General features: G+C 44.0%; 1 protein-coding gene across 5 annotated transcripts in view; it reads left to right on the plus strand.

Moving 5' to 3' along the window:
- The window catches only part of Cask (calcium/calmodulin dependent serine protein kinase), a 337,083-nt gene extending 328,194 nt beyond the window's left edge, over window positions 1-8,889 (plus strand). For all 5 annotated transcript variants that reach the window (XM_028776008.1, XM_028776009.1, XM_028776011.1 and 2 more), the window contains 2 exons: window positions 3,691-3,774; window positions 7,525-8,889. In XM_028776008.1, coding sequence (XP_028631841.1) covers window positions 3,691-3,774; window positions 7,525-7,701 — 261 coding nt within the window. In that variant the 3' untranslated portion in view covers window positions 7,702-8,889. The remainder of the gene's footprint in view (window positions 1-3,690; window positions 3,775-7,524) is intronic.
- The last annotated feature ends 480 nt before the right edge of the window (window positions 8,890-9,369 follow it).

The following is a 9,369-nucleotide window of genomic DNA, read 5'->3' on the forward strand; positions in this document are numbered from 1 at the left end:
GAAAAATAGTCAGGGCCTTGGGACTTAGCTCAGTGGTAAGGGGTACTGCTTAGCATGCAGGAAGATGCTAGATTCCCTCCTCTGTACCAAAACACAAACTAGAGCCAGAGGCTGTTCTGTTCTCTGATTAGCGTAATAGAGTTACTGTGCTCTTCCAGAAGCCCCTGTGTTTGTGTACAAGAGCAACTAGGCTGCTTTCCTGTATACTTTGTAGCTTTGCAAACTACTTTAGTCTAATGAGACCTTGGCAACGATAACCTGAGATTAATTCTTGCCCATAGGTAAAAGAACTACAAAAATGAATTTATCTCCATATATTACCTCTTTCACAAATGAATCTTTTTAATCTAGTTCTATAGAACTTTTTCTCACTCTGACTCCCTCCCTCCTCTCTCCTCATTACTCCCCACCTCTTTCCCGTCTTCCATCCCTCCACTCCCTCTTTTTTCCTCCTTCTTTCCCTTTCTTCCTCTCCTCACATACAGAAAGATTTACCTGTCACTATTAACAAATTTGTATCTCACCTTAAGAGTTGATCTTTAACTCGGTTGTTAACCACCTGAGAGAGGGGCATCCTATGCGCAGCTCCATTTCCTGTCCCTCAAGTGACTGAATCTCAGCTAAGCAGAGCCTGGACCTAACCTGGCTCCTGCTTGAAAACCATAAGTAGATCAGGATATGAGGATAGGGATTATGAGAAACAGATGAGGAGGTGTGTAGTGATGCTGACACCAAGGCCTGACTAGACAAGTTGGGAATTGAGGAACATTGGAATTTTTTAAAATGCAATAATACAGGATAGAAACAGAAGGGACATGGGGAAAAAAAAAAAAACAGGGGCACGAACATGCTAACCACAGGAACTGTTGTACTTATTGTGATGAGCATTAAATTTGGTCCTAAACTTTGTGTCATGGGAGAGGTCACCAAAAACCTCTGGCAATGTGATGAACATGGCCTTCCTTGGGGATTTCACAAAGTTGAGTTGGGTGGTCCTCCTTGTCTGCTGTAGACTCGGGACAGCACACAGTGCATGTGCAGCGAATCCACTGGGAGCTAAGCTGCTATTTTCCAAGGAACAAGTTGTGTGGACAGGCATGATGCAGGCTAGAAATAGAAAGCACCTACAGGATTGGGTGGGTAGCAGAGTGGCTAAGAAGAAGAAATTCATCTCCTACCTGTGTGTCATTGTCATTGTCCTCTGAGCTCCACTCAGTACAGGCTGTAGGCCATTCCAGCAGCCACTCAGAGGTAGCTTGGGGATAAAAGCAAGTAGGGTGTTTCCACAACTTAGTTGAGGGGGGGAGGAGAGGAGAGACAGAGAAGCAGAGAGATGGAGAGACAGTCAGTCCAGTGGAAGTGATGAGAAAGCCTTATACCCTACTTGGGATATACCTTTGATGCCAGAGCACAGGAAGAAAAGGACAAAGACCCAAGGTAATAGTAACAAAGTGGACATTTCTAAGTGAGGTCTGTGCAAGGCTTACTTGAATCATGTGTTCAGTCACAACAGATGAACAAAGAAATGGGCATCTAGCTCCATCAAAAATGAACATGGCAGGCTTGGAAGGCATTCTTAGAAGGGGACTCTGAGCCTGGGGCTTGACCAAGAAACAGACAGCGAGCCAGGTTCCCCTCACCCACCCAAAGACAGTATGTGAGCAAAATCTAAAACTAGAATCCTAGTACAGGCAGGACTTATACTCAAAAGTAAGAACCTTTAATATCAGCTTGGATATTAGAATTCTGTGTGCTGAGATGGTAAGGGAGCAACAGCTCTCTGGTTTGACCTGCTGCAGGCCAGCATTAATGTTATACATATTATATTGACTGCTTTTACATTTGTACTGAATCATGAAGGCAGTTTATAGTGTACCACATAGAGTATAAAAGAAACAACTGACCAAGACACAGCCTTAGCCCTCAGACCACCCCCAGCGACTGTTTCCAGTGTGACTGATGGATACTTCAGGAGCACACAGCAGGGCCTCAGAGCCCAACGGGGAACTTTCCAGAGAAACTTCCAAGTGTACTATCATCAGCACAAGAGGATCAGGAGCTCAGGTCCAGCTCAGTCAGTAGAGTACATGCCTAGCATGCATGAAACCCAAGATGCAGCCCCCACCTCTGCATAAGGCTGGACGTGTCTGTAATCCCAGCACTCAGGAGTGGAGGTGGGAGGGTCACAAGTATGGAGTCGTTCTTCTCTATATGAGATCACATTCAAAACAGAACTTTTCAGAAACTGCTTCCAACGGATTATTCAGCCGAGCAGAAAGGACAGTGGGTAGGAAAGGGAAGTGGGAAGTCCAGGTAGAGAAAGCACCAAGCAGAAAGGCCAAGAAGCCAGAAAGAGTTGGACTTTTTTTTAGGACTGAAGGTTGTTCAGTAAGGCCAGTCTACCCAGGAATGGAGCACAGTTAGGCAGGAGTTAAACATGGGACCCAGCCAAGGAGCATGTGTTTTCCCTGCAATGTAGAAGTGGGGCCGTTGAAGGGTTCAGAGAGGAAGAGAGAGTTTGCATCTCAGAAAGATCAGCTAGGAGTGGGTTAAAATATGGATTTAAAAGCCCCTAAAACTAGAGTCAGGGAATCCATCTAAGGGCTACTACTATAAACCAGGCTAAGGATGGAGCAGGAGAAATGGGAAAGAAAACAAAAGAAAGATCATTTACAAAGCAAAATATATAGGTAGCAAAATACACGTTTGGTTCTTGTGTAAAGAGCAGCAAGCAGTAACCCCAGGCCAATACAGAAGGGTTGTTTGTTTGAAGCCAGCTGGTATATACCTGTTTCTGGGGAAAGAAAACTAAAATTAAACAGAGAGCAGCAAGGTATTTCCTCTTGATGCCTATGAATCACTCACATGTCAGTCATGGGTGGATTCTGGACCTGGATGTGGTCAGCCTTATCCTGGAATGTATATTTATAACCTCTGAGAACATCATGGCTTCCCAGGGGAGGAACAGAAACAGTGAGCCTTCAGATAGTCGGTTCCTATGCCAGCTCATCACAGCCTAGGCACACATCTAAGCGAACTAATGACGTGCACAGATTTGCCACCTTTTGGAAAGGTACCAGAAGGAACCGCAGAGAGCCTTCCACTTGAATGCCATGTCTTCACATGGGTCAAGACATTGACCACAACCACACAGTGTCTTTAGCAGCAGGACTTCATGATTGCAGCCCTGGGCAAGGGTTTCCCTTTCTTGCTTGAGTCCCCTGGGAGTGGGGAACTTTCATCAGAAAGTCTCTAAATGTGACTACAACCCACACAGTGATGGTGGCCAAGATTGGCTCTCTTTGGTTAGCAACTGGCAGTTTGATATGTGACAAAGTGGGTTCCCGATCAGTGTGAAGTCAGCCTGGAGATCCAAGTCTCCCCACAGTCCATTGCTCATCAACTAAAATTCGGGCTCCATCAAATCACCAGGTTTCAATGAACATTAACCCACATATAATCTGTGAGATTCATAACAAACAGGTCCAATTTGTCAGCTCTTATTTTCTGAGCTGTTGTCCACCCTTTAGGAGGAAAGCAAAGTACAGTGTATAAAGTTGGTACATAACTTTATGTTGCCGAAACCTTAAGCCAAGGCCTTGATGTTTTCATTTGGGTCATGTTTTATAGGCTCCTCTGCATGTTATCTCAGTTATTTCTTCTTCTAAGTGTCTTCCTTTTCCCACACAGGCACTGAAGGTCCTGAGAACTGCAGAATTTGCTCCTTTTGTTGTCTTCATTGCGGCACCAACTATCACTCCAGGTTTAAACGAGGTAAGAGTGAACTTGCCCTTCTCTGAATAAGCACACTCTGGGGTAAGGAGTGTAGATGTCTGGCACTGAAGACACCTGAGTAAAGCTCTGCTTTGTCCTTTTGTTGGGCACTCTGATTCCCAGAGTACAAGGCCCTCATTCAACATTGGGAATTAGACCACTTAGGCAGGGTGTTTCTTCAGAGATCAGAAGAGTAGACAAATTCCAGCCCCATCCCTAGCACAACAGGAAGTCTGCTCCAGGAGCTAGACCAGTTAGTGGCACAGCCTGTAGCCTTCCTTAATACATCTACTTGGGAATTCCAAGGGGAAAGCCCTTCAGTTCCCAAGGACCGAGGTGATCCAAGCAGATTCTGCCTTCCATGGCAACTAGTCTCCTGCCTCCCTGACAGGATTGCATTATAACAGTGGCAGCTCCTGGAGTCAAGAGGGGCTCGAAAAAAATCTATGACCTTGATGGGGCTGCCCGGGTTCCCTGGCTTGTAAAGACCTCTGGAGACTACCAAACCTAGAAATGAGCTGGCCTGGGCAGTGAGCCTCATTTCTCACTTGCCTCATATGGACACGGCCCTAAGTTCTAGTTTTAGAACTACAAAAAGAATAAATCCTGGGTGCTTTCAAGCCAACTCCAGTCAGCACTTGCCAGAGCTGGTCCCAGTTCTTATCAAGCCCGCACAGAAAGTTATTTCCTGGGACAGGGTGGCAGCATATGCTGGCAGTGTGATCACATCTACTTCCTGTGGTCCTGAGCTAGGAAGACACTTCCTGTGTAAACTTATCCTGAAGAGCATGGTTTTGCAGATTCTAGAAACCAGCAGACTCTCAACTGTGTCCAGTGATCAATAACCCATTCGTATAGTACAGTCAGACTGAAGCTTGAAAGTTGGGTGTGCCTTTAATATTTAGGTTGACCTTTAGTGCTCTCATATTTTTCAATCTCTGTTTTTTTGTCATTTCATTGGCAAAAGACATATTCTTTTGTAAAATTCTACTTTCCCATGTGTGTTTGAAACTCCTCATTGTGGTTAACATTTTTCCTTGGTTACTGTGTATTTTTCTTGAATTATCATCTTTGCTTTGTTTTTGTTTTTGTTTTGCCTGTTGTCCTGCCCTTTTACTAACTTTCCATAGCTGCCAAAATGGTGCAGAAAATTGCCTGTAAGTACCAGCTAGGAGGTGATGAAATACGGCCTGTGTCTTTTAATAGATGTAGAATGTAGACATTTGGTTCCCGTAAATCCTTGCTTTTGCCATTAGAATAAAGGCATTTTGTTTTCACTGAGCTAAGCCTGTTCACAGGCGAGGGGACAAGCTGCTGCAAAAGAAGCCAACAGAGCCTTAGAGGATGCAGACACAAGGGAGCTTTGTTCTTCTGCAAAGAGAACTCTGTCTAGCCATAAATTTTCTTGAATGTTTGCATCAACCCAGCCTTCTGAACAAACCAGAACCTGCTAGCAGCATCCTGGGCCCAGGACCACATAGCACAGAGAACCCCCCTGGCACGGAGACTGACTTCTTAGAAATGTGCCTCCAGGGACTGGTGGGAAGCGCTCCTGGCTCTGATGAACACATTTGCTGAAAGGGGGTTTTGTTTCTTGTGAAACTGAGCCACAGTGAAAATATTATGCTTTCTCAGGTACAAGCATCATGTGTGTATTTAGCCTCAAAAGGGGACTAGTGACTGAGGTCTTGCAACCATTGGGATAGTTAACACCAGTATTCAAAGCATGCTATGTCCTGCTTTGAAATTCCTGTAGAGGGTGACGGAACCAGTAGACTTTGATTGGTCAGAGTGCCCAGATAAGGAACACTGAGTTCCTGGCTGTTCTTGTGTCTGTCCCTGGACAGGGCTGGAATTAGTTCCTGCTCATACCCTTGCCAGAAATCTGTATCCTCAGAGAACAGGAAAAGAGGTTCTTAGCTAGGGCTCGGCACCCCGAACTCCTTGGCCCCTGAAGGTATCACAGTTTTGGCATTCTCCAGAGATCAGACTCTGTTACCCTGAGCCCCATTTCCCAAACACCCAGTCTCTTGACAACAGACGTAATACTTCTAAAACTCCTAAAGGGACCAGTATCACTCAAACAAGCACATGTTCTTTTAATTGCATTTATTGTGCATATACTATGTGTGTGCCATTCTGCTTATTTCTGGAGCACAGCAATAGCAGAACACACAAGTTTTTATGCCCTGGTTGAGGAGAGGGGTAGTAATCTAATAAACATAAAGTTATAAATATATACATATATGAATATAGACTAAGGCTAGCCTAGGCTATACAAAGACTCTGTCCCTCTCTCTTCCCAAGGTCAGGGGAAGCAGGCATGTGTGCATGTATGTGTGTGTGTGTGTGTGTGTGTGTGTGTGTGTGTGACTCCAATAGTTTACAACTACCTAGTTTTGGGGAAGTAGGGCAGGAAACTTCTAGTTTGTTTCACTCACAAAATTCAAATTTGAGGCCGGGCGGTGGTGGCGCACGCCTTTAATCCCAGCACTTGGGAGGCAGAGGCAGGCGGATTTCTGAGTTCGAGGCTAGCCTGGTCTACAGACTGAGTTCCAGGACAGCCAGGGCTACACAGAGAAATCCTATCTCAAAAAAAAAAAAAGCAGAAAAAACAAAAATTCAAATTTGAATTTGGTCTTTGTAAAAATCAGCATAAGAATTTAACCTGTAAAATCAGAGAAACAGACCTTTCTGATGACTCTTTAGAACACTAAAAAAGTATTCAAGGTGGATGTGATGGCACATACCTATCTAACATGTGAAAAGCTAAAACAGGAGGATTTCAAATTCCTGGCTAGCCTGGGCTACATAGTGAAACTCTGACTCAAAAAGAAAAGCAATATTCATGGGACAAGACTGAGACCCCAGGTTCCCTCCTGGTACTGATTCAGCCTGGGGGAAGTTTTGATAGTCTGAGGCCAGCTGAGTCATCCTGCAGCAAGCCTAGAGTTCAAGGCTTTGGAGTAGTTTTCTTAAGAGAAATGAGTACATGCACAAACCCTGATGTTTTTCTGGCCATTTCTAGTACGGACCAACTTGGGGGCATTCTTCAGCTGCCAGTTACTATTGTATGTGGGAAATGGCCGTATTCCATCATTATTTATCGAATCCTGAAAGCTTTGCCTCTGGCATGGACTGCCGTCAAATGAGGGCCCTTATGTGCCATCCCATTCCTGGAACACACTAACCCTTTTAAGTAAATGGAAGGAAATACAACTTAATTTATTAGCCACAAACAAGCCTTGTTAGCACAAACACGCAAGACGAAAATGAGCTTTCCAGTCCAAATTAAGGAGACTAAAAGTGCAGCTCAATCACACTAGCACTCCTTCCAAAAAGGAGGGAGCTCTGGCTCGCCCTGGCTCAAAGGAAGGATGAAGGAACTGTACCCACTAGAAACCCAAGCCTTGTGTGGTCTCCCAGAGAGGGCTCTGATAGGCTCCAGTAGGCCTGGGTGGGGGCTCTGTCTTTGCTGGAGTGTTGGTTTTGTCTACTTTTCACAGAGACTCCTGCTGCATGTCAACCAGTCACAGTTGCCAGTGGGAGTTCTGTGACCCTACCATCACAGGACAGGGATCATCTTCTCTGCCACACAGCCATCTTGGCCTCATCCCCACCATTGTTTAGTTTTGACCTTTTCTAGCACTGAGATGGAATGCAGAAGGAGACAGACACAGACTGACTTCCACCTTGCATTTGCTTTTCCCTTCTCCCGTCCCTCCACCTCTCCCATGTCACCCTATGCAGGATGAATCTCTTCAGCGCCTGCAGAAGGAGTCTGATGTCTTGCAGAGAACATATGCACACTACTTCGATCTCACAATTATCAACAACGAAATTGATGAGACAATCAGACATCTGGAGGAAGCCGTCGAGCTTGTGTGCACAGCCCCACAGTGGGTCCCGGTCTCCTGGGTTTATTAGGCTTCTCCGTGGCTATCTGAGTATAAAACTGGGAGCCACCTCCTACATGGAAAAAGCCTCTTTGTTATCGGCCTTGTGTCAGCAGGTCGTGGTCCCTAGAGACTACCTAGTTGTAGTGTGACCTACATTTATAATTATTGTCATGTCCGAATAGATAGGAGGAGAAAATCAATTACACACTAATTTAAAGAGACAGTATCTTTTTTAATCAGTTCTCCTAAACTTTAATAAAATGTATCTTTAAATGTATGTATTATTCAATCCTTTGGAATGTTATATTTTTGGAAATCATAGCTTTTTATTTCCAAGGCCCCTAAAAACTGCACAAAATAGATGCTGCTTTCTATAATCTATTTTAATAATAATAAACAATGATTCTGTTACCTTGACTGGGGGTGGAACACTACATTCTTTTTAGAGTCTGATTTTATGGATTGGAATACCTTTCTTTCCTTTATTTATTTGAAATGATTAGTCTAGTGATTACAAAACAGTCATAAATTTTTAAAGGCCTTTTTTCTCTCTCTTTTTTTTAAGTCCTTTATGTAACATCCAGATACTGTGATACTGTCTCTTTGAAGCACCCTGTAAACCTTTTAGAGATTTGAAGTTGGGTCTTGACTCTTAATGCATGTGGACAGTCGCGAGCGTTTATGCTGTCGGTGTGTCTGTGTTGGACAAAACAATCTGTAATTACAGCAAAGTACATTCCGTTCACGGGGCACACCCAGGGGAGTAAGAATAAATTGCTATTATGACTAAGTTGTAAACCTATGCACATCCCTTGCATTTCGGGCAACTTTATAAAACGGAAAAAAAAAAGAAACTGATTTTTATTAATAATAATCATGTAGTGAAATGTGTTTGTAATTTTGTCTCAATTTAATTTGTTGTAAGGTGGGAGGGGGTATTGCTGGTTTTGCCATTTCAGATCTGTGTTGTCTAAGAGTATTAACGTTTTAATTAAGCAAAGAAATGCAGATTTTTAATCTGTATGTAATTGTTTTAAGCACCCATTTAAAGAGAATATACTGTGCAATGAAGAAACCAGTTTAGGCATTTGCTACAAACTGAATTATTCCAAAAGAATAATCTATAACAGCCCTGTAATTCCTTTAAAAATGATAACTAACAGGACAGTCTGACCATTTTTTAAATATACTTCATTGTATGTGTTCAATAATTAAATGCCTTTGGGTCCTTCATTTCATTATAGATTTGTTCAGGTCTCCAAGCTGGTAATCTTTTCAGTTTTCAAATTTGTTAGATGCTCACTGACCCATCAAAGGCCCAGGAATGAGTATCGGTTGGCAGGGCAACAAAGCAGCCTGCCGAGGCACAGCTTGGACCACGTCTGACTCGCAAGGCCACCTGTGGTCTCCCCTTCCTCTTGATCTATCCCTTGGCACAGGGGAGTCACCTGTCCTTGAAACATTCACCATCTCATCCCCTGCCATGCTGTCAGAATCACTAGAGGAGATTCAGGCTGGGGTTCTCAGACTCTTTGCCAGAGGTCACTAGAGTGTTTCCCCTTCATGTGTGCAAGGACAAGGCACTGACATGACTCTGGTCCTCGGAAACACACCATCGCTTTCATTTCTTGCGGGTTAGCTGGCCTCCATCACTTTGTGCCTTGGCAGAATGAGTTCGGGGATGAACAGCTCCTCT

This window comes from Grammomys surdaster, unplaced genomic scaffold (genome assembly GCF_004785775.1).
Source record: "Grammomys surdaster isolate TR1022 unplaced genomic scaffold, NIH_TR_1.0 263, whole genome shotgun sequence".
Classification (NCBI taxonomy): Eukaryota; Metazoa; Chordata; class Mammalia; order Rodentia; family Muridae; genus Grammomys; species Grammomys surdaster.